Below are 25,842 nucleotides of genomic sequence, written 5' to 3' on the forward strand. Positions count from 1 at the left end.
TTGGCAGCCTTCCCTGATTGCTGTTCTCCTCTTAGCCTAGATAGCCTTGAAGGACCAGAGACCATCGGGGTATCCTCCCTTGGACAATTCTGGCTGAAAAAGCCTATTCTGAACAAGGACACAAACCACTACAAATTCCTGATCTACTGCACCTGGTACAGTCTGTTTTTCTTAGGATCCTCCTTATAAGTTTGAACACCAGCCTGGCTCAGTGCTTCAGCCTTCATCCCACAGGAAGCCTGCTGTCCCTTGCTGTTTCTCTCAAGAAACAGTCTGTCTGTACAGATCAAGTGTAGTTTTCTCTTTTGCTTTTCTCATACACTTTCCTTACAGGTACTGAATAGCCCAGGCCTCCCAGAGTCCAAAGCAGACTCTCCTGAAGACTATACATAAGGGAAGACATCCTCTCTTAAGCTTTAATAGTAACCTGCCTGGGCATTTGCACTATCCCCCCCGCCCCCAACCACCTCGACAGACAGGAAGGGAGACTTTTTATTACTGCTTTTTCTTTTTAATCTCTTTGGAAGAACACAATTTTTAAAATCCTTTATCATTTCTTCAATCTGAGGTCCATGTTAATTTTCATGGGCTTCTGGACTACCTGGTGTATTTCCCCTCTCCCCACTTTACCTTCCCTTCCTCAGCTCTTTCTTTCCCTCACATCCCCACTTCTTTAAAATATTTTGCTTTATAAAGTTGGTAAGTTTTGATATATAATAATATATTATGAATTTTGAATAAAGCAATATCATTTGCCCTTTTCTCATATAACCAGGGAGATGTAAGTTAATTTAAAGAGATTCCATTTTTATTTCAAACATTCCATGTGTGATACATCATTGTTGTAATTTAAATTTTTGGAAAGTTAAAGATTCCTTCAGAATTTTTGTGATTATTTTTAGATAACACTCATATACTGAGAGGTATACTAATGAAAACAAACATAAAAGCTTTTAAGAACCTTGGAGCATTGTTGAATTAAGAGTGTTATGGCAACATGAAGAAAAAGTCCAGGTGTAGAAGTTATTAAAATGAACAAGAAAATTAAATTCTTGGTTTTCATATACTTTTGCTACATAGCCATTTTTATTTTTCTTAACAATTGTGACCTCAAATCTTTTAAGACATGTTTCTAATAAGCAAATATATGTTCTTTCAACAAATTTGCAGGGATAACTTAAAAAGTATTTAGTAATGTAGGAGCAAATCCAGTACATTGTAAACTGAGAGTGGGTTAGAAAGAAAATGTTACTAGCTGTAGAAGAGGTTTTATGGGCTTCATTGTTTTGATAAATATTTGCACAGCATGGTAATATAATCCTATACAGAATTCTCCCTAGAGTGGAATTGACGTTACCATTATGCTGTGGGAAAAAATGAACTAGTCAAGGAAAACCTAATTCCATTTATATTGATGCTAATATTGAAGTACTTAAACAATGGTTTTACACACTGAAAGTGTAGTTACTTTTGAACAAATAACTAATCTGAAATAGTATAAAGAATACTAGTCTATAAATTCTCATGATTATGTGACATTTCCCTATTCTTGTGGTCAAAGAAGAATATAGGTACTTTTTGTCCATACTTATGTGTATACATGCCTCTGTGTGTGTGGCATATTTATTTTGAATTGTGTGCTTAAGTATGAGACAAATATGTACTGAAGTTCTATAAGAGGAAAATTGAGATAAGCATGATAGTTATGGACAAGGAGACATTAAACCAATTATGCTTTGGTGATTAAGATGTTGTAATAGCTATTCTATAATATCATATTTGCCATTATTACCAATCAGAACCTGTTTTTTAGGCCTCAATGGATCTCACAACTATCCAGTTGTAGCTGGTGAGTTAACATATATTGCATCAAGTGTCCTCAGGACCTTGATCAAGTATCGTTTTTGATTAATATTATCACAAATATTTATTAATTATGTTTATTGGTATGCCCAGATCACAAAATACCCAAAGACCACCAGGGAGTCAGACACATATGCAACAGCAAAGAGATTTATTTCGGGCTTAAGCTCGGACTCTTGACTTCACCAACGCAGTGGATCCATACAAGAGCCCTGAGCAGCAGGGGGATAGGTTTTTTATAGGGATTTGAACAAAGAAGTAGGGAGAAGTAGGGGAATGGTTACATGATTGGTTGATTTAAGCAGTATCTGCACTTGTATTTTTCTGATAGGCTTAGGATACCGGTGGGCAAAGCTGGTGGGCAGGGGGCTAGGGGGATTCCAAGCAGATTAGGTATCCTTTATTGTAATTGGCTATGTGTATTTGAGGAACTTTAAACAAACTTATTTTAAGCAAACTTTATCTATGACCACAGGAACACATGGTGCAGTCTATTCCCCCTTATCAGGAAACTGACCTTGCTAGGAAGCAGAAACTTAGGCCTATTGATGATTCTGAGGCTTATTATGGCTTCCTGGGTCCTTCATTCCCCACTCTAATTGTAACTTAAGAGGACCCAATCTTGTGTCTTTATTAGGGAAGAGGTTGTAAAGGATGGTACTGGGTTCTAAGCACCATGAGGTGTACTGCGTTAATTAGTTCCCCGACATAAGAGATTAGTTTATTGATTATGTAGGGTCCAAGGGCTAGTAACAACAATAATAGAATCAGGGGTCCAGCAAGGGCTGAAAGCAAGGTCATTAGCTATGGGGACCAATCAAACATGGATTCATATCAATTTTGATTCTGCTGTCTAGCTTTAGCCCTTTCCTCTAGTTTCTTGCCGACCATGGCTAAGCTATTTCTAATGATACCTGAATTGTTGATATAAAAACAACATTGTTCTCCCAGGGCTTGACATAGTCCTCCTTGTTGTAGGAAGAGTAGATCTAATCCCCTTTTATTTCTCCCTCTCATGAGAAGACACTCTAACTGCTTTAGGGGACTGGGATGAAGACATCAGATCATTTACAATTTCCTGCTGAATGGGACACAAAGTGGGGACTTTTTGCAGTTAGAGTGTCTCTCAGAGAGGAGAACTAATTTAATGGACCCCAGACTGTAAGAAGATAGTCTTAGAAGAGAAAATTGGGGAGAAAGAATAAAAGTAAGGAGGTAATGAGAAGTGATCACACAGCAAACTGGTCCTTTTTGAAGGTCATGGGATTTCATGTAGACAGGCTTGTATTGTCTCAGGACCATTTGAGGATGAGCTGACTGAGATTTTCTTCCAGAATTGTTCATTAAATGGCACAGTAGTATTCAGCATGGCTTGTAAAACAGATGAGATATTAGCAGAGTTATCAGAAACATATATACAACATTTAACCTTGATAATAGAGAGTTATTGGGTGCCATTAAAGGCTGGACAAATATATTTTTGGTCTCAGAACTTATTTACATATTTTAGATTTGAAAATAGCCCTTTGGACATCTATAGTTGTTTTTCTTTATTATACAATTATGGGGAAAAGATGTCTTAATGTTTGTTTGTTTCCCTTCTTGGAAAGCTCTTGTGTTATTTAATAGGTCATTCATATATTTAAGGTATTTTTTATCTTTTGTTATACATTTCTCTCTGAGTGTTTAAGACCACGCATATAGCCAAATTTTAACTGAGGATTAATTTTGGAGGTCATTAATGGCTCTCCAAAGAGACTTTAGGGACCCAGGAGTAGCTCTATAGCTTACTGATGTTTTCTGTCTGTAAGGATGAGTCAGGGCTGTGCTGGCCAAGTAATTTTCCCTTCTTTGGGAAGTCAGGAGGACTGCTCCTCAATTGTGACTCTCCTGTTTCAGACTGTACACCAATTTTGTTTGTCTCCATATCCTCCCTGGTCAGGAAGACAGATGACTTCCCAGGGGCCATTGTAGAAGTTTCTCATCATCTCCAGTGGCCTCATGACCTGGGAGCACAGGCCAAAATATTGACACTTTTTACTCCAATGATTCCAATTGGCTTTGACTTCTACGTAGGTGATTAACACACTTAGAAAGGAAGTTACACGAGCCTGGACATATGTACATATAGAGCACATTTGATTACTTAAGTATATTTAGTTAAAGAATGGCACACAGGCTTCTAAAATCATTTTGTCAATTTTTAAAATTTTTGTTGTACTGTGGCAGCATAAGCCATGTATCTGAAAGTAGAAAGTAGGCACATCTCACATTTTAAATATCTAACATTTATAAATATAGGCAGTACCTGTTTGTTGCCAGTCTTGAAAATAGTACCAATTGATTTACAAACGAATTTAACCTAGAAATTGTCAGAAAAGGACAAGTAAGACAGTATAAAGTCTTAGCATCTGTGTTTGAGAACATCTTTTATTAGTTCAGATACCTCTGTGGGTACAAATTACCCAGAGAACATTGAAAACAGAACAACAGAACTTGAATACTTATTTTTTTCTCAGATGAGGACCATTGTTTGAGCATTAGGCTGTACCCTAAAGTAGGAAATATACCTTAAGAGTTAATTTTGTTATAAGCACTGGACTTACATACAATACAGCAGACTCTGGTCTTTTTCTTTTTTAACCAAAGTAGCTAGCTAAATATTAAGATAACCCTTGATAAATCTTTTTGAAAGAAAAAACATTATTTGGTAACAAATGATTTTGGCTTAAACTTGATAGCTATTGATTTCATATACCACAGAAAATTTTATTAGCATAAAACAATTTTATGTTTTACCCATGACTTAAATTACTAAAGCTTAAGCAAGCTGTCCCACCATATTTTAGCCTGAAAATTAGGGATTTTATTTTGTTTCTTAAGAGTTTGTAAATAGTTGAAAAACCTCTAACTTTAGGCATGGTGTTTAGGTTTAGCATAAAAATTTCTTTTTTTTTACATCCACACACCTTTATTTACATACTTCAACATTCTGATCTAAGTGCCACTCAAAAGGCATTTTTAACAAGCATTCTATGTCCCAACATTGAGAAATTCCTTCCCAGTTCCTTTAATCAATTCATCTCACCCCATCATTAACTATCTTTCTTATAAGGCTATTAAAAAATTACACCAAATTGATTAATCCTATTACTAGCAGGAAAGTAGTCTTAATACAATTTTATGTCATTAATACCAATAACACACTTGGAAAGGATTTTATTAGGAGTAACTAAGGCAAATTTTGTTGTTATCTTGAGGCAGTATGTCCTAGAAGTCAGGTCAATTGCATCCTCCTTTTAAGTAACAGGACATTACAAACTTTTTTTTTTCATACCTGACAAATTATAAGTTAACTCTTCAGAGGGAATTCTGTTGTTTGTAATACTCTTCTGTGCAAGGAGAAGTTGATCTATAACAAATATCTGGTGAATTCACTCCTGAAAAAGACATTTAATTTTTCCTTTTTAATTTTTATGCTCAGGTCTTTGATTTCCTTGAAATGGTTCTCTAGAAGAGAAAGGGGTGTCACCTGCGTCCATCTCATCTCTTTAGTAACAAACAGTCACAAACACGACATGACTAGCAAGCACAATGAACACACACACACACAAAAGAACAAATCCTCCTGGCCACTGTCGGCAAAACTGAAAGTGAGATGACAGCCTCTTGCTGTGCCACGGAGCTACCTGCTTCGTCTCTACAAATCCACTAAAAGGGGATTGAATCCCCTCCAGGTGGGCCTGGGGCAGCCAGGACACACTGCCCAGGCAGAGTGGTCACCAGCACGTCCACCAGACCATGGGGGCAAAATCAGAATTACAGAGTGAGCTCATTTCTATACCGACTGAAAGACAAAACAGACAACATAGACATTTATCAGCTGGCAGTTCAGCTCAATGTGTCGGGGGTCTCAGGGGTCTTGTGTATCACAGACAAGCCCCCAAATGTTATGCCCAGATTGCGGAGTCCCCAAAGACCACCAACAGTTAGACACATATGCAACAGCAAATAGCTTTATTTGGGGCTTATGCTCAGACTCTTGACTTCACCAACACAGTAGATCCCTACAACAGCCCTGAGCAGCAGGGGAGCAGGTTTCTTATAGGGATTTGAACAAAGAAGTAGGGAGAAGTAGGGGAATGGTTATATGATTGGTTGATTTAAGCAGTAACTTGCACTTGTATTTTTCTGATAGGCTTAGGATACTGGTGGGCAAAGCTGGTGGGCAGGGGCTAGGGGGGTTCCAAGCAGATTAGGCAACCTTTATTGTAATTGGCTATGTGTATTTGAGGAACTTTAAACAAACTTATTTTAAGCAAACTTTATCTATGACCACAGGAACACATGGTGCAGATAGTCTATTCCCCTTTATCGGGAAACTGACCTTGCTGGGAAGCAGAAACTTAGGCCTATTGATGATTCTGAGGCTTCCTGAGTCCTCATTTATTATTCCTGCCAGAAATGTGTATCTATTTGTAAGAGGAGATATTCATAAGTCATCTCAATACAAGATAAGATTCTGATATGCTGAAAATGTGAAGTCACTCCTCAGGAGTATTGGAGAGCAAAATTGATCCCAATCATATGGGTCTCGGAAAGTTTCCTAGACGATACTGGTTTTTATCTGGATCTTGACATAGGAAAAAGGATCTCACTTTAATGTGGATTTTCCATAAAGCAGATTCCAACATAAGAATTTTACTGAGCATGGTCTACTTAAAAGATATCTATTTTACCCATGAGTCACTATAGCTAAATATCTACAATACAATTAACTTATTTACTTTAGCATGTGATTTTGGAAGTACCAGTTCATCATGAGGAGAATCTAATGCTTTTTAGTATTTTCATGTGCATACTGGATGGCAACAGTGGGAAGTATATGATAGAGTCAAATGCTTGTGACATGGAGAATAAACAATAATAGAAGAAAAGCCAGAGTCTCCATAGACCTCCAATGACTTGATGGTCTCTCATCAGGACTCACGTAAAAAATTCCATCACTTTCCAAAAAGAGCACTGTGGAAACAAAGTCTTCAGCGCATGAAACTTTTGGGAACATTCAGTTACTACTAAATAGCAGTAGTCACAAAATCTAGGTAAACTATATTGAATATTGAGGGCCAAAAAAAAAAAAACAAAAAAAACACAAGATTGTTAATAGATCACTGTTCAAACTTGTAGTGTGCCATCAGTTTCCTTAAAAACAATATGAAGGGCTGGAGTGATGACTTAGTAGTTTAGGTGTTTGCCTTCAAAGCCAAAGGACCAATGTAAGCTAGGTGCACAAGGGGGGACATGCATCTGGAGTTTGTTTGTAGAGGCTGGAGGCCCTGGTGCACCCATCCCCCCTTTTGAAATAAATAATAATTCAAAAGAAACTATATGAAAACAGACCTCATAAATTTTACACTGTGAGGCAAGGAACCTGAGTAGATTTGGACTGCCCTCTATATCTCATTAATTTGGGCACAAGCTTCAAATATTTTTCCCAAATATTTCTAATACAAAGAAGACCTCTTGCAAAGATGTGGAAACACATTAGTGTATATGGGAACAAAGTTTGTATAAGACATAGACTTGAAACAGAATATACTTCAGTAGGTGTCATGGACTATGGCAGGAAAATAATTAATACAAATGGTGAAATGGGGGGCTGGAGTAATAGCACAGCTGGTAAAGTGCTAACATTGCAAACATGAGAACCCAAATTTGATTCTCAGGACCCATGTAAATGCAAGCCCTGGTGTCAGGTGTTTATAATTCTAACAGTGAGGAGGAAGACACAGGTGAGTATCTGGGCCTTTATCTTTTCATTTTAAAGCTGTTTTTAATATATTTATTTATTTATGTAACTGATAGAGAGAAGGAAAGAGCTCGAGAAAGATGGATACACCAGGGACTTCTGCCACTACAAACAAACTCTACATGCATGCACCACTATGTATCTAGCTTTATGGAGGGTACTGAAGAATCAAACTTGGGCCATCAGGATTTGCTAGCAAGCACCTTCATCTGCTGAAACATCTCTCCACCCTAAGCCATTTTATCTTATTTGGTGAGCTGTGGGTCAACTGGAGACTCTGTCTCAAAAATAGGGAGTTGCCAAACCTGAAAATTACACCTAAATTTGTTCTCTGACCTCTACATATCTACATACACATGTTCCTCAACATATACATGTACACAAGTATGCATACCACACATAGCACAGCAGAAGAAAAATGAAAAGAAAAAATATACTATTGATATGTGAAATGTCAGTCTTTAGTAATCAACAATCAAAATCCATGTGTGTCTATGGGAAGAATGTACATTTTGATATCTAATCAACATGGAATAAGTTAAGAATAGCTAATCAAAATGAAAGTTAATGGTAGACTGAACTAAGCCAGTAAAAAATAGTAGGGAAATTTCAAGAGAAAAAAAAAAAAAAAAGATTAAAGCCGGGCATGGTGGCACATGCCTTTAAACCCAGCACTCAGGTGGCAGAGGTAGGAGGATTTGCCGTGAGTTGGAGGCCATGCTGAGACTAGTGAATTCCAGGTCAGCCCGAACTAGAGTGAACCCCTACCTTAAAAAACAAAACATAAAAGAGAGAAATGTTATATTAGGTTTTATAACAAGTTAGATTCCCAAGGAAGCAGTGTTAAAGATACATGTTTGCATGTAAGTCGTTTTTTTTTGAAATTATTGTTGGTGTTGAGAGTATATGTGGGAGGAGGTGAAACACAGAGAGGGCGATGTTGAACTTTATTGCAGACCCAACAAAATCCTCACTTGATCTTTGTGGGGAATGCTATAGCACAGTTGACGCTTTAGAGTGCCTCTAGGTGAGGCAAATGGTCAAGCTTTTGTGTTTCTGTATTACTCAGACTCTGGAAATTGATTACTCTTCAAAGGAGGGTGCTAGGAGATCTTTACCTGAGCCAATTCAATAACAAGTCAAAGAAGTAAATAGGACCCCAATTACTGCGGGAGCAATTCTAGCATAGATGTGTTTGGTGATAAATGGATATGAGGAGATGGGTAAGAAACAAAGCCAAAAAGTGGGTGATACTGTGGTAGAAAAAACCTAAAAGTTAAACTGATTCACTGAGTTACTGTAAGAATTAATGGTGGAGGAAAAAATTTTGATGGAAAAATCCCAATGAAGAAACTGTCCAGAAAGAGCACAAAGGGATGATAAGAAGGAAAGATTGTTTAGGCTAAACCAAAGTAAAATGGAATTCATTGTGAGGGTGGCTGACTACAGAAATGATTCGTATACAACTTGTCACACCTTATTTGTTCACTTACCTCTCCCCTTGGCTATGAAAACTATAAAATGGAAATAAAATCTGCACTCAGGGCCCAAACTTCCTTGGAGGGCCACTTCATGTTGTTTGGCCCCCAGGTAATAAACTCCTCTACTTTCACTCATTCTGGTGTTGCAGTGATCTTCCCAGAAAATTTCCACATATCTGAGATGGGTATCTGGTGTCTGTATGAAAAGTGCACTTGATATGAATATGTGTACAAGTAAGCATGTGGCTCACAGCCCCAAGGCTACAGAATGGATTTGTCTTTGTGTATGTTCTGCAGAATTCACACAGTGGGAAATTCATTGTGGAGGAATGTGGGTTCCTGGGTTCCTGCTCCGGGGAGCTGGTCATGGTCACCCCAAAGGCACCCAGACAACCAGGGTGGGTGATCACACGAAAATAAAAGAGTTTAGTTTCATTGGTGTGAACAACTCTCTCAGTTTTATTTTCAGGCAAATGGGTTTATAAGCATCTGAGAGCAGTGGGAAGGGTCCTGAGGGGATTGGATATACCAGGTTCATTTCTGATGCCTAATTAGCATATGGGGCCATTCATTACAGCAGATAGGCAATGGAAGGGGGAGTCAGGTGATCTAGGGTCTCAGGGATATGGGCTGTGTAAAGATATTTGGTGATAAGGAGTTTCCTAGGCAACTGGCCAAAGGTTACAGGGCTATGGGCGAAGCCCAAGTTCATGTGTGCTGTGCTTGGAGAGGGAGTGGCCTCTTGTGGCCTGGGGATCCTCAGCTGTGCCTGGAAGCTCAGGCCCCTCTCCAGAAGGCTCCAGCCTGAGCCTTGCAATGCCTGACAGGGGAGGTCTTCCAACAAGCCCACTGTCCTAGACTGCATGGTCAAAAACAAACCATCCTTCAGAAGGGAATATTCATGAGATTATAATACTAAGATGACACAAGAAAAAATAAAGGGCCTCTGTAAATTAGGAAGGCCAACTTTTAGTGTCGAATGGCCCCTAGAGGAAACACTGAAAATAACTAAGACTGTAGACAGGGAAAAATGCAAGATTCTCCTATGCCTAAAAGTTATAAAATGTCAAGATCAGGGAGCTGCCCTGTAGCCCACAAAGAAGTCCAAAACTCTCCCTGGGTACTGGTGAATGCACAACTAGAGTCAGAAAAGAGGCTTCAAGGCCAGAGATCTCCCCCGACACAGCTGCCTCCTAACACACTCTCCAGTGATGGGGTACTGGCTGACAGACGTTAAAGTTGGCAAAACTCAAGGCCACAGAAAGGGGGGCATAAAGAAATAATGTTGTCTAGGCTACTGAGAAATTCACCACTCTGGGGCCTGACCTTGAGGAATATTTTTTTTTATTTTTAATTGACAACTTCCATGATTGTAAACAATATCCTATGTTAATTCCCTCCCTTCCCCCACATTCCCCTTTGAAACTCCACTCTCCATCATATCCCCTCCCCTTCTCAATCATTCTCTCTTTTATTTTGGTGTCATGATCTTTTCCTCCTATTATGATGGTCTTGTGCAGGTAGTGTCAGGCACTGAGAGGTCATGGATATCTAGGCCATTTTGTGACTGGAGGAGCACATTTTAAGGAGTCCTACCCTTCCTTTGGCTCTTACATATTCTTTTTCCACTTCTTCCGCAATGGACCTTGAGCCTCAGAAGGTGTGATGGAGATATTTTGTGCTGAGCACACCTGTGTCACTTCTCAGCACCATGGTTCCTTCTGAGTCATCCCAAGGTCACAGTCATCTGAAATGAGAAGCTTCTCTTACCAAAGGTGAGAGTAGCATTAATATATGGGTATGAACATTAAGAGAAGAGCTTACTGGGCAGTTTGGTGAGCATAGTACATACGTTTAGCTAGACAGCAGCAGACATTACACCCCTAGGGCTCATGATTTCCCCTGTTGTAGGTGTTCAGTATCAGGTATGCATTCCCTCCCATGGAACAGGCCTCCAGTCAAATTAGAAAGCAGTTGGTTTCTCCCATAACAGACATGTTACTATTGCACCTGTTGGCTTATTTGGCATGACTGGCCAAATATAAGGCTTACAGGAAGAAATTAAATGATATTTCTATCATTTAAACAAAGATAAAATCTTACTACAAGGTTTTACAAATGCTTCTGAGTTAAAAGAATATGATGAAAGTCACTCATGACCTAAACCCAATGATGTACCTACCAGAAGAGGAAGGAAAGCCCCTCCACACTTGCAGAGAAGGATTATGCTGTCCTGCTGTGTTCCCCAGGGGCATAAAGGTCAATCAGGAGTAGCTAAATTCTGGGGCAAGTCCCAGAAAAGTACTAGAAACCCGGAAGAAACTCATCTGTCTTGCTCTCACATGCTGTGGCTGGGGCAGCTCTCCAAGGTAAGGACAAAATGGGGACTGCTACACATGAGCAGGCACCTGCAATTGCAATGTGTCACATAGTGTTTCCCCAGCAGGGCTTGACCTACATGATGGCCAGATGGCCCTGGAATAGTGGGGGCTGAAACACATGTCTCACTGGACAGGGAGACAAGGCACAAACCTCTCTGGGCTTATGCCACTTCCAGGGAAGTCCCTGATAGCTCTGTTTTCTTAGCTTTCTTGCCTTGTAGAGCCAGGGGGAGCTGCAGGCACAGGGAATCTCAAGGTCCTGGTCCCAACATGATAATGGGTGAGTCCCAAATTGTTGAAGAGAAATGGGGACTTCTTTTTTTTATTATATATATTTTTATGGACAACTTCTATACTTATAGATATTTTACATACTATTTCCCTCCTCTCCACTCCACCACTTTCTCCTTCATAGCTCTGCTTTCCGTCATATCTCCTAACTGTCCATTAGTCTCTATTTTAATTTGAAGTCATCATCTTTTCCTCCTATTATGAGGGTCTTGTGTGGGTATTGCTAAGCACTGTGAGGTCTTGGATATTGAGGCCAAATTCTGTCTGCATATTTGTATGTAGGGAGTGGTACCCTTCCTTTGGCTCTTACATTCTTTCTGCCACCTCTTCCGCAATGGACCCTGAGCCTTGGAGGATGTGAGATGTTTCAGTGCTGGACACACCTCCATACCTTCTTATCAGCATTATGTTGCCTTTTTGGCAATCCCAGTGGTCATCTCCATCTGAAAAGAGAAGCTTCTCTAACCAGCAATGAGAATAACATTAATATATGAGTATGAACATTTGTGCTGACCTGTAGCACAAGAGTCGATCAGATCCCAAAGGAGGGAGTGGGAATGGATCTGAGACAAGAACACAAGGAATGGAGTCAAGACAAGTTCTGATCAAGGCTCAAGTTTATTCAGGCAGACACAAGTTTATATACAGAAATAAAAACTTCCTTGACAATGCCTCTGTGTCTAAGGTCAACTTCCCCAAGGCCATATGACAATGCCTCTGTGTCTAAAGTCTAAAGACAAGAGGTCAAGGAACAATTAGGTTTCCTGGCATCTCCCCCTTTTTTATTTATTAAAAGAAGTGACCGTGCCTGTCTTAAGTTTTCAGAGGCAGAAGACCATCCTTACCTGTCATAGGACAAACGTGTTATCCTTCAATATGGGCCCTGTCTTAGGTTGGATGCCTCCTCCCCCAATCTTACCTGTCTCTGGCTACCAGACAGAAAAATTCATGGAGGATTAGGATAAAGTCTGATGTAGCCAAGGACGTGCTCTATAGCGCATACCTCGGACCTCTGCATGAACATTCACAATAGACTTCATTAGACACTTGAAGAAAATAGGCAATAGGCATAAGAGAAGCAGAAGGCAAACTCCCACAGTTGCAAAGCTGTCTATCCAGGAACTTATAGAGTTCCAACCAGGCAACACAGACTTAATTGCAGTAAGTAAATCATTAGCAGCCTTAGTGGCATCAAAATTAAGATGACTGTTCTGTATAACTAGAATTTCTGAATATAAACTAACTAAATCTAATGAAATGTTCTCATGGTGCCAAATTCCTTCCGAGTGCATTTTGACCTTTACCCAATTTTCATAACTAGCATTGTAAGTTTTAGAGGTGATGCAGATCCATATGCAATCTGCATAGCATTCCAATTGAGCTCTAATCTTCATTCCTTGAATTTGCTCTCCCAAATAGGTCACAACATCAAACAAAAAACATCTATTTTTTCTTCTAACTTCTTGTCTATGGTTACTTGAGTTCCGAAAGCAACAGAAATGTTCTTAGCTAGATTATTAACAAAGTGTGCAGCATGAACGTCTTGTGTAAGAACATCAGCAGTAGTAATAGGCACTAATAATGTAATAAATGCAACAATCCCAGCAATAACTAAACCTACAACTCTCTTTTGTCTACTTAAACTATTTCTAACCTCCTCTAGAATTTGAATACCCTTTTCAGAATGCCAAGGCTTTGAAAGATTAACAGGAATCATAACAAATGCAGGTTGTTTGACAATCATTACAGTTTCAGAATCATGAGAAATACAATTGGACAGACTACAATTATCATAGGTAACATTAAACATTCCTTCAGACCCATGATACCAATTCACATTTACTAACATCAGGGCATAAGGTGGTGGAACACAGGCCCTAACAGTTCCCTTTGGAAGACTATTTGAACTATTGAGGGCAGATGTAACCTTGATATCTCCCATAGCAGCAGCAATTTTCCACATGTAAATTTGCTGACGTCCATTGTCTGACCACCACAATCCTGAGGACAGTCCAATAGACTTTACTGTAAGCAAGATGTAGATGACACCATACCATCAGGATCAGCAGTGTCCTCTTGTTGGATCTCATGGCCTGCATACTGGACCAAACGTTCTGGCAAATATCTGGCTCCATTTTCCTTCTGTGAAAAAATACAAACAGATCCTTGTCACCATATTAATACAGGGTCGGGTCCACTCCATTTGTTAGTCAATGGATCTTTCCACATTACTTTAGCATAATTAGTCTTGGTTTGTGCATGCCAAAAATGGTCAGCAGCAGAAAACCTTTTTGCATCCAAAAGTAAAATAAATAAGTAAAGTATGATTTACCTATCTTGTTACTGATCCCTGTGTCATTTTCCCCTTTTTAGTTTTTTGTAACCAGGTTTTTAATGTTCCATTTGCTCACTCAATGATACCTTGCCCTTGGGGGTTATAAGGAATTCCAGTAATAAGCTCAATATTAAAAGAAGACCAAAAGTGCTTAAATCCTGCACTTGTATATCCTGGATCATTATCTGTTTTCAGTTGTTTAGGGACTCCTAAAATATTAAAAGAATGAAGACAATGAGCAATAACATGTTTAGTAGCTTCTCCCGTTTGAGCAGAAGCACAAATGAAACTAGAATATGTGTCAATAGAAACATGTACAAATTTTTATTTTTCCAAACTCAGGAACATGAGTTATATCCATTTGCCATAAATGGCCAGGAGTCAAACCTCGAGGATTGACACCATATGTGGCACAGGTAAAAATGTGAGACATTGTTGAAAATTTTTAACTATTTGTCATGCTTGTTCATGTGTAATTTTATATTTAAGACATAGAGTATTAGCATTAAGATGATGAATATTATGAGCATTAATAGCTTCTTCCACAGAAAAAATTCTAGTAGCCTTGTCTGTAATAGCATTTCCCAGAGCTAAGGGTCCAGGGAGGCCAGAATGAGCATGAAGCTGTCCTACATAGAAAGATGCTGAACGCTGGAGAATCAAAAGTTGAACCTGTACAAATTGTAAACAGTATAAGAAGGATGTATTCTACTACAGGTTTCTAAATAAGGAACTGAGTGGACAATATATTGGCTATCAGTGTAAATATTAACAGATATAGTAACAGTATGTTGCAATAAATCTTTAAAGGCTGCCAGTTCTACAAATTGTGCAGTTTTCTAAGGAGTATTAACAGTATATGTTTGTCCGATTAAAGAATAAGCAGCTAGGCCAGAAGAAGATCCATCTGTAAAGGCCAACACAGCATCCTTGATAGGAGAAAATTGTGTATTGCAAGGAAAAATGACTTGATGTTGCATGAAGAACTGAATCAATTTATGTTTAGGGTAATGATTATCAATGCTTCCTACAAAACCTGCAATGGCTAATGCCCAAGTATCTGAAAAAGCAAAAAGCCAAGAAGCCTGTTTTGAATTATAAGGCTGACAGAGAACCTGTGGTTCTATTCTAAAATATTTAATAGATTCAGCCATTCCTTCCATCACTACTTTAGCAACATCGTCATAATAAGGAGTGACAGTTCTTGGAGAAGATGCAGGATGTACCCATAGTATTGAAGCTCCTTGCCACAACAATCCTGTTGGAGTATATGGGTTAGTAACCACAACTCTTTACTGTAGTCAATATAAGTGATAAATTGTTCTTCTATGGCCTTTTGTACTGTAATTAATGCTTTATAAGCTTTAGGTGTAAGAGAATGAAAAGATGAAGGATTAGAATCCCCCTGTAGTATATTAAATAAAGGTTTTAATTCATGAGTAGTAAGTTTTAAATAAGGCCTAATCCAATTAATGTCTCCTAACAATTTCTGAAAATCATTTCAAGTAGTAAGATTCTGTGTTTTAAGAGTAACTTTCTGTGGCTTAATTTGTTTTGGGTATAAATAAAACCCAAGATAAGAAAAAGGGGAATCTTGTTGTACCTTTTCAGGCACAATTTTTAATCCCCACATAGTGATCTGTTGTTCCATGTAAGAAAAACAAGTCAAAACATCTGTCTTTTCCTTTCCAGCTAATAAAATATCATCCATAAAACAAATAATATATATTTGAGGAAATTTGCTTCTTGTTGAAGCTAAAGCTTTAGCCACAAATTTTGGACATAAAGTTTGACTATTAGCCATACCTTGAGGGACAACTTTCCATTGATATCTTTTCACAGGCTCCTTAAAATTACTAGAAGGAACAATAAAAGCAATATGACAACAATCTCGTGAATGTAAAGGTATAGAAAAAAAGTAATCTTTCAAGTCAAAAATCACTTTAGAAAAGTCAGCTGGAATAGCTACAAGACTAGGTAGACCAGGTTGCATTGCTCCCATTAAATGCATAGTAACATTCACAGCTCTTAGTAACCGCCATTTTCCGGATTTCTTTTTAATGACAAAATTTGGAGTATTCCAGGGTGAAGATGATTCCTCTATATGTCCTGCCTCTAATTGCTCTTGAACTAGCATTAGTGCAGCTATCAGTTTTTTCCATGTTAAAGGCCACTGATCGACCCATACAGGATCATCAGATTTCCAACAAATAGGCTCTGCATGGGGCGGTAAGGCCTGACCTGTTGCCACTAGGGGAAATACCCCAGCCCTTGATGATTTGCATTAGAAGCTACTTGAATAGGTAATGGGTCACCTTGTCCCCATTTCCCTAATCCTTTACCAGGCAAGTAACTCTGTCTAAGCATTTGAGCAATAACAATTTTATTAGGACTACACATTAACAATTTCATTTGACTCAAAACATCTCTTCCCTACAGATTTAAAGGCAAACTGTCTATAATGTAATGTTTACAATACCCAGTATTACCTTCCTCATCTTCCCAAAGTAATTCTACAGCACTCTGCTCAGGACAAGAGGATTGTCCGATACCTCTCAATTGTGCCCCTGTAGGATGCTTAGGCCAAGAAGCAGGCCAATGATTACCAGACAAAATAGTAACATCAGCTCCAGTGTCTACTAACACTTTAAATTACTTCCAGTTTAATTTTAAAGTTAATTTTGAATGTTCCTTACTGATAGGTTGAACCCAGTAAGCATCTGATGAACCAAATCCTTGAGTCCCTCGACCCTGAACATTAGCAACCCTTCCCATTCTTATCATTGGAAGGAGCAACAATTGAGCTATTCTCTGACCAGGAAATATTGTAAAGATTGTTTTTGGAGAAGACACCATAATTTTAAGTCTTCTGTGAAATCTGCATCAATAACTCCAGGTGCTATTTGTAATCCCTGCATAGTACTGCTACTTCTTCCCAAGGTTAAGCCTACACTGTCTTTGGTAGTGGGCCACGTACTCCAGTAGGCAATTCTTGAAGTCCCATTTCTGGAGTTAACACTGTGTAAGTGGAGGAACTGAGGTCGAGTCTGGCACTCCCTGAGGTAGCTCAGAGAAGGTGGGAGACTGGCTGTAACTGACTGCTTGAGGAACAAATTGAATTGCCCCATCAACTTGTCTTTGTGGGGCCTGGGGCTGGCCCCTCCTCCTGTTTCCCTGCTGCTGGATAATGAGGTTGCCATCTCTATCTGTTTTAGATCTACATTCATTTGCCCAGTGTTTTCCTCTTTTGCACTTTGGGCAAAGACCAGGAGCTGGATTATTGGAATTTCCATTTTTTCTTTTAATTGGACAGTCTTTTTTTCCTGTGTTTTAAGAGTAACTTTCTGTGGCTTAATTTGTTTTGGATATAAATAAAACCTGTAAGATTCCCGGGGGCGGGGGAATCTTCCGTGGTGGGAGACCCACGCCCAAGAACCAAAACCGAGCCACTGGATGCAAAGGCAAGAGGCAGCTTTATTGTTCACGCAGGCGCCTGCGGGCACTCCAGTCCTTCGAGAGACTGAGCGCGCCGGGCAAGGGGAAGGGTCTCTTTTTATAGGGTTAGGGAGAGCAGAAGCAGGTTTACAGAAACAGAAGCATGGTTACAGTCCCAGCACTGGTTACTTATTAATAGACTTGGGGTCGGTGGGGATTTTTTTTTTTTTTCTTCTTGGAAACATCCTGTCAGGGTTATCTATAGTACATTAGGCGGGGTCAATGGTCATGCTATGGTCACAAGATTGTTTGCCTGTCTGCATCTGGGGGCTGTTTTTGGCTCCTGGTATTTTTCCATGGGTTTTACAAACCCAAGATAAGAAAAAGGGGAATCTTGTTGTACCTTTTCAGGCACAATTTTTTTCATGTCTTATTTTTCCATAAGAAAAGCACTTGCCAGATCTTGCTGCAGTGGTGGCCATTTGAAAAGGAATTCCTTGTAACGCTGCAGCCATCTTGAGTGTGATCTAACATTTGCTTCACTAAACTATCTTTTGTACCTGAATCCAAGGCATCCTTTATCAAAGACCATAAGGGAAAAGCAATTACTGGAACCTTATTGGGACCATGAGTTTGTAAAAAGACATTAAATTCTTTCCCTACCTTATCCCAAGCATCTGAATCAACATTTCCCTGCTCTATAAACCAAGACCTCGTTTCATTAACAAAATCAAAAAGTTTGCTTAAAGAACTTGAAGCAATCCCAATTCCTTGAGCTTTTAAAATATCTTTTACTACAGCAATTAGCTCCATTTTCCTCTTTTCTTGTCCCACAATTGCACCAATTTACCTTATTCCAGAAGACTGAGCAGGTGACTACAGTCCTCTTTTTAGTTTCACTTTTTTCTGCGGATCCTGGGTTGATTTTGGCATTCCTCACTGAAGCCCCTCATATTCAGGTCCCTGTTTTGGGCACCACGCTGTGCCGACCTGCAGCACGAGAGTCGAATAGACCTCTGAAGGAGGGATTGGGAATGGATCTGAGCCAAGAACACAAGGAATGGAGCCAAGACAAGTTCTGATCAAGGCTCAAGTTTATTCAGGCACACACAAGCTTATATGCAGAAACAAAAACTTCCTCGACAATTCCTCTGTGTCTATGGTCAACTTCCTCAAGACTGTATGACAATGCCTCTGTGTCTAAAGTTTAAAGACAAGAGGTCAAGGAACAGTTACAGCTCCTGACAAACATTAAGTGTAGTGATTTCAGGGCAACTTGGTGAGAGTAATATATGCATTTATCCAGACAAGAGCAGGCTTAATACCCCTAAGGCTCATGACTTATCCTCCTTTTGATTAGGTTTTCAGTACCAGGCACATAGTACCTCACACAGAGTGGGCCTTCAGTCCGAGTAGAGAGCAGTTGGTTTCCTGAGAGCAGACATGCCACTATTGCACTCATTCAGACATTTGGCCTGTCTTGCCAAACTTGAGGTTTACAGTGCCCACTGTTTGCACAATAGATGAATTCTGTCTCCCATAAGACTGAAGACAGTACAGCTTTTTCCAGCTTTCAGTTTGTTGGGCTACATGGAGAAGGTTTCCTGCTCAGCACCACCTTGATTTCTCAGTGACTTTGCCACTCAGGCATGTGATGTCTTCAGCAATAGGGTCTTATGATGTCTTTCTCAAGGGGAACCAAGGGTCTTCGCAATAGCCTGTAATGTTTTGGAGGCAAAATAGACCTCCCTGGCCATTGTATCACTGGGAGGTATCCCATTCCAGGCAATGAAAATTTTCTAGTAACAGTCTATGGCTTCTGGATGTGTCATTATTTTAAAAAGCACATTTTCATATGTCTTATTCAGAATATCTTGAATTTTGATTGACCCTCCCCCATCTTTCTTTTATATAATCTCTTCCCCTGACCTCACTTAGGCCTTTACCCTCCCTGTAATTGTTTCTTCTTCATACATATTTAAAATACCATCCTCTTAAGACGTTCCCTCTCCTCCCTCCCTTACATCCTTTTTCTAGCTTATGGGCCTCTACTTCTGATTATTGGTTCCAGATAACACACAAGTCTATACAATGGTAGCCAAGATCCACATATAAGAGAGAACATGTGACACTTGGCTTTCTGGGCCTGGTTACATCACTTAGTATCATCCTTTACAGATCTCCCCATTTCCCTGCAAATTTCATAATTTCATTTTTCTTTACCTCTGAATAGAACTCCATTGTGTAGATGTAGCACATCGTTATTATCCATTCATCTGTGGATGGACATTTAGGCTGGTTCCATTTGCTAGCTATTGAGAATAGAGCAGCAATAAACATGATTGTGCAAGTATCTCTAAGGTAGTGAGAAGAGTCATTAGGATATATGCCTAGGAGTACAATAGCTGCATCATATGGCAAACAAATTTTTAGCTGTCTCAAGAACCTTCACACTGATTTTCACAATGGCTGTACCAGATTACATTCCCATCAACAGTGCAGAAGGTTATCCTTTTACCACAACCTCACCAACATTTTTTGTCATTTATTTTTTCTTGAGGGTAGCCATTCTGATGGGAGAGAGTAGTTTTAATTTACATTTCCTTGATGGCTAAGTATGTAGAACACTTTTTTAGATGTTTATATGCCACCTGTATTTCTTCTGGTGAGAACTCTTTAGTTCCATAGCCCATTTTTTGATTGGGTTGTTTGATTTATTATTGTTCTGTTTGAGTTCTTTGTATGTTCTTGGTATTAATATTCTCTCAGATTTGTAAATGGCAAAGATTTTCTCCCATTCTGTAGGTTGCCTCATTACTCTATTCATGGTGTCCTTTGCTGTATGAAAGCTTTGTAATTTCATGAGATGCCAGTAGCTGATTAGTGGTTTTATTTCCTGAGCAATTGGGGTTATATTCAGAAAGTCATTTCCTATGCCAATATGTTGAAGGGTTTTCCCTATCTTTTCCTTAGAAATTTCAGAGTTTCAGGTCTGATATTAAGGTCCCTTATCCACTTGGATTTGATTCTTGTGCATGGGGAAAGACAAGGATCTATTTTCATATTTCTACTTATAGATATCCAGTTTTCCCAGCACCACTTGTTGAAAGGCTGTCTTTTCCCCTATGAATATTTTTGGCATTTTTGTCAAAAACCAGATGGCTGTAGCTGCCTAGATTAACATATAGTTCATCAATTTGTCCCATTGTTGTACATGTCTCTCTTTTTGCCAATACCATGCTGTTTTTTTTTTTTTCCTATGGCTTTGTAATATAGCTTAAAATTGGGTATGGTGATACCACCAGCCTTATTTTTGTTGCTCAAAATTGTTTTGGCTATTCGAGGTTTTTTGTGCTTCCAAATGCAATTTTTGGGTTTTTTTTTTTTAATATTCCTGTGAAGTATGCCATTGGAACTTTAATGGGGATTGCATTAGATGTGTACATTGCTTTTGGTAAGATTGATATTTTCACAATATTGATTCTTCCAACCCAAGAACATGGGATATCTTTCCATTTCCTTGTGTCTTCTGCAATTTCTTGCTTGAGTGTTTTTAAGTATTCATTGTAGAGCTCCCTCACTTCCATAGTTAAGTTTATTCCAAGGTACTTTACTTTTTTTTTTTTTTTTGAGGCAATTGTGAATGGGAGAGATTCCCTGATTTCATTATTACATATTTGTTGTTAGCAAATAGGAAAGCTACTGATTTCTGTGTATTTATTTTGTATCCTGCTATATTGCTAAAAGTGCTTATCACCTCTAACAGTTTGCTGGTAGAGTTTTTAACATCTTTTGTGCATAGAATCATATCATCTGCAAATAGTGATCATTTTATCTCTTCCTTCCCAATTTCTCTCCCTTTTACGAGTGTCTCTTGATTTATTGCTATAGCTAAATCTTCCAGGGCTATATTAAATAAAAGTGGGGACAGTGGACACCCTTGTTTTGTTCATGAATTTAGTGTAAAAGCTTTGAGTTTTTCCCTATTTAGTATTATTTTGGCTGAAGGTTTGTCATAAGTGGCTTTTATTATGTTGAAATTTGTTCCTTCTAGTCCCAGTTTCTATAATACTTTTACTATGAAAGGATGTTGGATTTTGTCAAATGCCTTTTTGGTATCTATTGAGATGATCATGTGATTTTTGTCCTTCAGACCATTTATATGATGTATTAAATTTATTTATTTGTGTATGTTGAACCATCCCAGGGAAAAAGCCAACTTGGTCAGGGAGAATATTTTTTGATATATTCTTGTATTCTGTTTGCCAATATGTTGTTAAGAATTTTTGCAACTATGTTCATGAGGGTGATTGGTTGGTAATTTTCTTTTTTTGTTCTGTCTTTGCCAGGTTTTGGTATGAGGGTGATGTTGACTACATATAAAGGGTTGGGTAGAATCTCTTTCTTTTCTATTTTAGAAAAGTTTAGAAACATTGGTGTTAGTTCTTCCATGAAGTTCTGGTACAATTCACCAGCAAATCCATATGGACCTTGGCTTTTTTTTTTAGTTGGCAGACTATTATAACTGCTTGGATCTTTATTCTTGCTATAGGTCTATTTAAATGGTTTATCTCATCTTGATTTAATTTTAATTTTTGTAGGTCATATGAATCAAGGAAATCATCCATTTCTTTCAGATTTTCAAACTTAGAGGAATATATATTCTTAAAGTATGTCCTTATAATTGTCTGAATTTCTTTGGTATCTTTTGTAATGGTGCCTTTTTCATCTCTAATTTTATTAATGTTTGTCTCTTCTCCCTTTCTTCTGGTCAAATTTGCTAAGGGATTATCAATCTTGTATATTCTTTCAAAGAACCAACTCTTTCTTTCATTGATTCCTTGGAATTATTTTTTTTGGCTTCTATTTCATTAATTTCTGCCTTAATCTTTATGATTTCTTCTTGTCTACTGCTCTTTGGTTTGCCTTGTTTTTCTTTTTTCTAAGGCCTTAAGGTGGAGTATTAAATTGTCTATTTGTGAACTCCAATTTCTTAATATAGACACTTAGGGCTAAAATTTCCCTCTTAGGACTGCCTTCATTGTTTCCCAAAGGTTTTGGTAAGTTGAATTATCATCATCATTTGATTCTATGAATTTACTGATTACCTTTTTGATTTCCTCAATGACCCGCTGATCATTCAATAGTTTACTGTTTAATCTCCATGAATTTTTATATGCTTTGTAGATGTTCTTGTTGCTGACAAAATGTGTATATTTTCTATGTTCCAGCTCTAGCACACACTGTCACCTGACAACTAAACTAAGAATGATTTTAAACTGTTGTGTCATTCTCAGAGCAGATATGCTTTGCTAACCAGAAATGTACTGCATATTTTTAACTAAATATGTTTTGATAAACAGATATGTATATTCTCTCTGAGCAATTAGTAACCATATGTAAAAGCAAAGGTCAATTGAAAACATTGGAGTTAAAAGGATAACCAATATTTTGGTTCCTGTTTCCAGGTCAGAAGGCCACAGGAGATGATGGGACACTTGCTAACTTCTAGCCTTTGGTAACTTGTCTGTCTTCTTGATAAGGAAAGACATGGAGACTCATAGATGAACTCCAAAACAATGTATATGCACTAGGAGAGTGACATCACAGGGAAATCAAACCTCAAGACTTCTCAAAAGAGGGAGGACAACTTGGTCAGCATGACCTTGACTTATCCTAGCAGATGGCAATGCTAAGAGTCATAGAACTCCTTATAGGTCTCTAAAGGTTCTCCTACAGAGCCATGAACAACCTCTAAAATATAATACGTAATTCGGTTTTAAACCCGCAGTAAGAGAATATAACTACAAGATATTAAAATATAAACCAAGATTCAGACAAATAGACTTCCCTGCCTGATGCTGGCTTACAGTACTAAACTATTAACTCATGCCTTCTGCCTCTGCCTGGCCCTGATTAGTAAGCCACTGTTTGTCTTTAAATTAAAGATCCAAAATTGTCCTCACTGATTATGTTTACCTGATAGTTATTGATTTATATTAGTCCAATCACTCCTTGACATGTCTTATTAAAAGGAGCTATGTCATTAAAAACAGATCTCAGAGCCAAGCCCTAAAATACATTTGGGACAAATCTAAAGCCTAGCCCTAAGATGTAAAATCAATTTAGAATTCTGACTGTACTAATGTTGGTGGTGCTGGTTGTTTGATGGTATCTCTTTGCTTAGATTTATAGAGGTAAGCCAGATTCTCTTGCCACAGATGATGCTTCCTTAAAATTTGTAACACAAGGGGACCCACATTCCCTTGAAAAATTTTGCCCACACCCATCATCCAAGTAACATAAACTTAACACACCAAATCAAAAACACAGTATCCTCAGTCAATTGTAACAGTTAGCAGGTCACCAGGGAACCCAGAGGATCCTTTCAAAGTCAAACTCTGGAGGACATCTGCCCCTGACAAAACGACTGTAACCTTGCTCCATACATACAAAAGCCCAAAGACTTCAACATGAGATGCTTCCAAATCAGAATCATGAATAGAATCCTAACCTCTTTCATTTGTTGGACAAATCAGCCAATTTGAAACACTCATGGGATCCATAGAAAAACACTGGTTCCAAGGCACATTATGTCTTTCACCCTAAACAGATACAGTTCTTTGCTATTGCTTCGTATTAAGTCTTTGTCCTTCTACAAGAACATCTGTTTTTGAGCAATGTGATACTATACCCCCTCTACTGCAAGAATGTTCTGTGCTCTCCTCCCCACAATAGGATTTGTCACAGTCACTCCTGCTGACTAATCATGTACAGAAAAGGCTCTCCTGAATTGCTGTCTTTTGTTATAATTCTTTTGTGTTGTTGTGTTGTATTTTCAAGGACAATAATACATAAACCACTTCCTTCTGCTAAAAATTAAATACAAGACTTAATGGTAACAGTATCAGCATTCCCAATGACAACTGACATACACTTGGCCCTCAAAGTCATGCTTACCCAAAACTCTGGAGATCTTTCAGCTGATATGCCCCAGACCCTGAGCTTTCCTCCTATGTGGACTACATGGGGACACTGGCTAGCTCCTTTAATGGAGACTTTCATATTAATTATTCTGGGACTTGTGTTACAAACATATATTCTAAATGCTCTGTCCAGATTCATCCAATCTGAAATGAAAATAATTAAAATATAGTTAATATTTCAGGTATACCAGCCATTACATAGAAAACCATAAGGTATTATGATGATAAAGAGGAGGGAATGTGGTAGAAAAAAAGCTAAAAGTTAAACTGATTCACTGAGTTATTGTAAGAGTTCATTGCTGAGGAGCTAAAATTTATCTTTGTTGGCAAATGGAAAAATCCCAAAGAAGAAACTGTCCAGAAAGGCCACAAAGGGATGATAAGAAGGAAAGATGGTTTAGGCTAAAACAAAGTAACATGGAGTTCATTGTTTAGGAGGACTGAGGTTTAGGCTAAAACAAAGTAACATGGAGTTCATTGTTTAGGAGGACTGACTATAGAAATAATTGGTATACAAATTGTCACATCCTGTTTTTTCACTTACCTCTCCCCTTGGCTATGAAAACTATGAAATGGAAACAAAATCTCTGCTTGGGGCCAAAACTTCTTTCGCGGGCCACCTCAAGCTTTTTGGCCCCTGGGTAATACACTCCTCTACGTCTACTCATTCTGGTTTTAGAGTAATCTTTCCAGAAAATTTCTACTACAATACTCGGCAATCCTAAGGAAAGTGATGCCATTTACTTAGACAAGAAGTGGGCAATTTAGACACTTGGCAGGGCAAGTGGGGGGCAGCAACTTGCTACATGTAGTATGAAAGCAGAAAGGAGGGAATAAATTGAGGAGTGAGGACACAGTGGTGTACAAAAGCATGACCAGTATATTAGAGTTTTTTTAAGAGAACAATTACAAGGCATCTATGATTGTGAAATGAAGCATATACTCAGGAATAGTCAAGAGAGGGAAGAGACAGATGATGTTGAATGTGCAGGGCAATATATTAAATATTTAGAGACTGAATTTGGTTAATGCATGCAAAGATTGTAACCTAACAAATCATACATCATTTCCTTGTTGTACTTCCATCAACATCTCAGGCAAAATAAACATATTCCATTATTTGATCTTCTTGTGCTATTCAATTTGAATGATGAGTCACAAAAAAGTATTGGTAAAATGGAAGAAGAGTTTCAAAATTTAAAATATTACAATGATAACCAGATTAAGGATGGGAAAAAATCAAGTATGAAATCAGATTTAA

General features: G+C 38.3%; 1 protein-coding gene across 1 annotated transcript in view; it reads left to right on the forward strand.

Moving 5' to 3' along the window:
• The first annotated feature begins 7,600 nt into the window (after nt 1-7,600).
• Nucleotides 7,601-25,842, forward strand: part of LOC101596939 (general transcription factor IIH subunit 1-like) — a 120,741-nt gene continuing 102,499 nt past the window's right edge. Inside the window, 3 exon segments of the mRNA XM_045139848.1 lie at nt 7,601-7,655; nt 9,451-9,551; nt 11,403-11,522. Of these exon segments, the coding sequence (XP_044995783.1) occupies nt 7,601-7,655; nt 9,451-9,551; nt 11,403-11,522 (276 nt within the window).

The sequence above is a fragment of the Jaculus jaculus genome, chromosome X (genome assembly GCF_020740685.1).
Source record: "Jaculus jaculus isolate mJacJac1 chromosome X, mJacJac1.mat.Y.cur, whole genome shotgun sequence".
NCBI lineage: Eukaryota > Metazoa > Chordata > Mammalia > Rodentia > Dipodidae > Jaculus > Jaculus jaculus.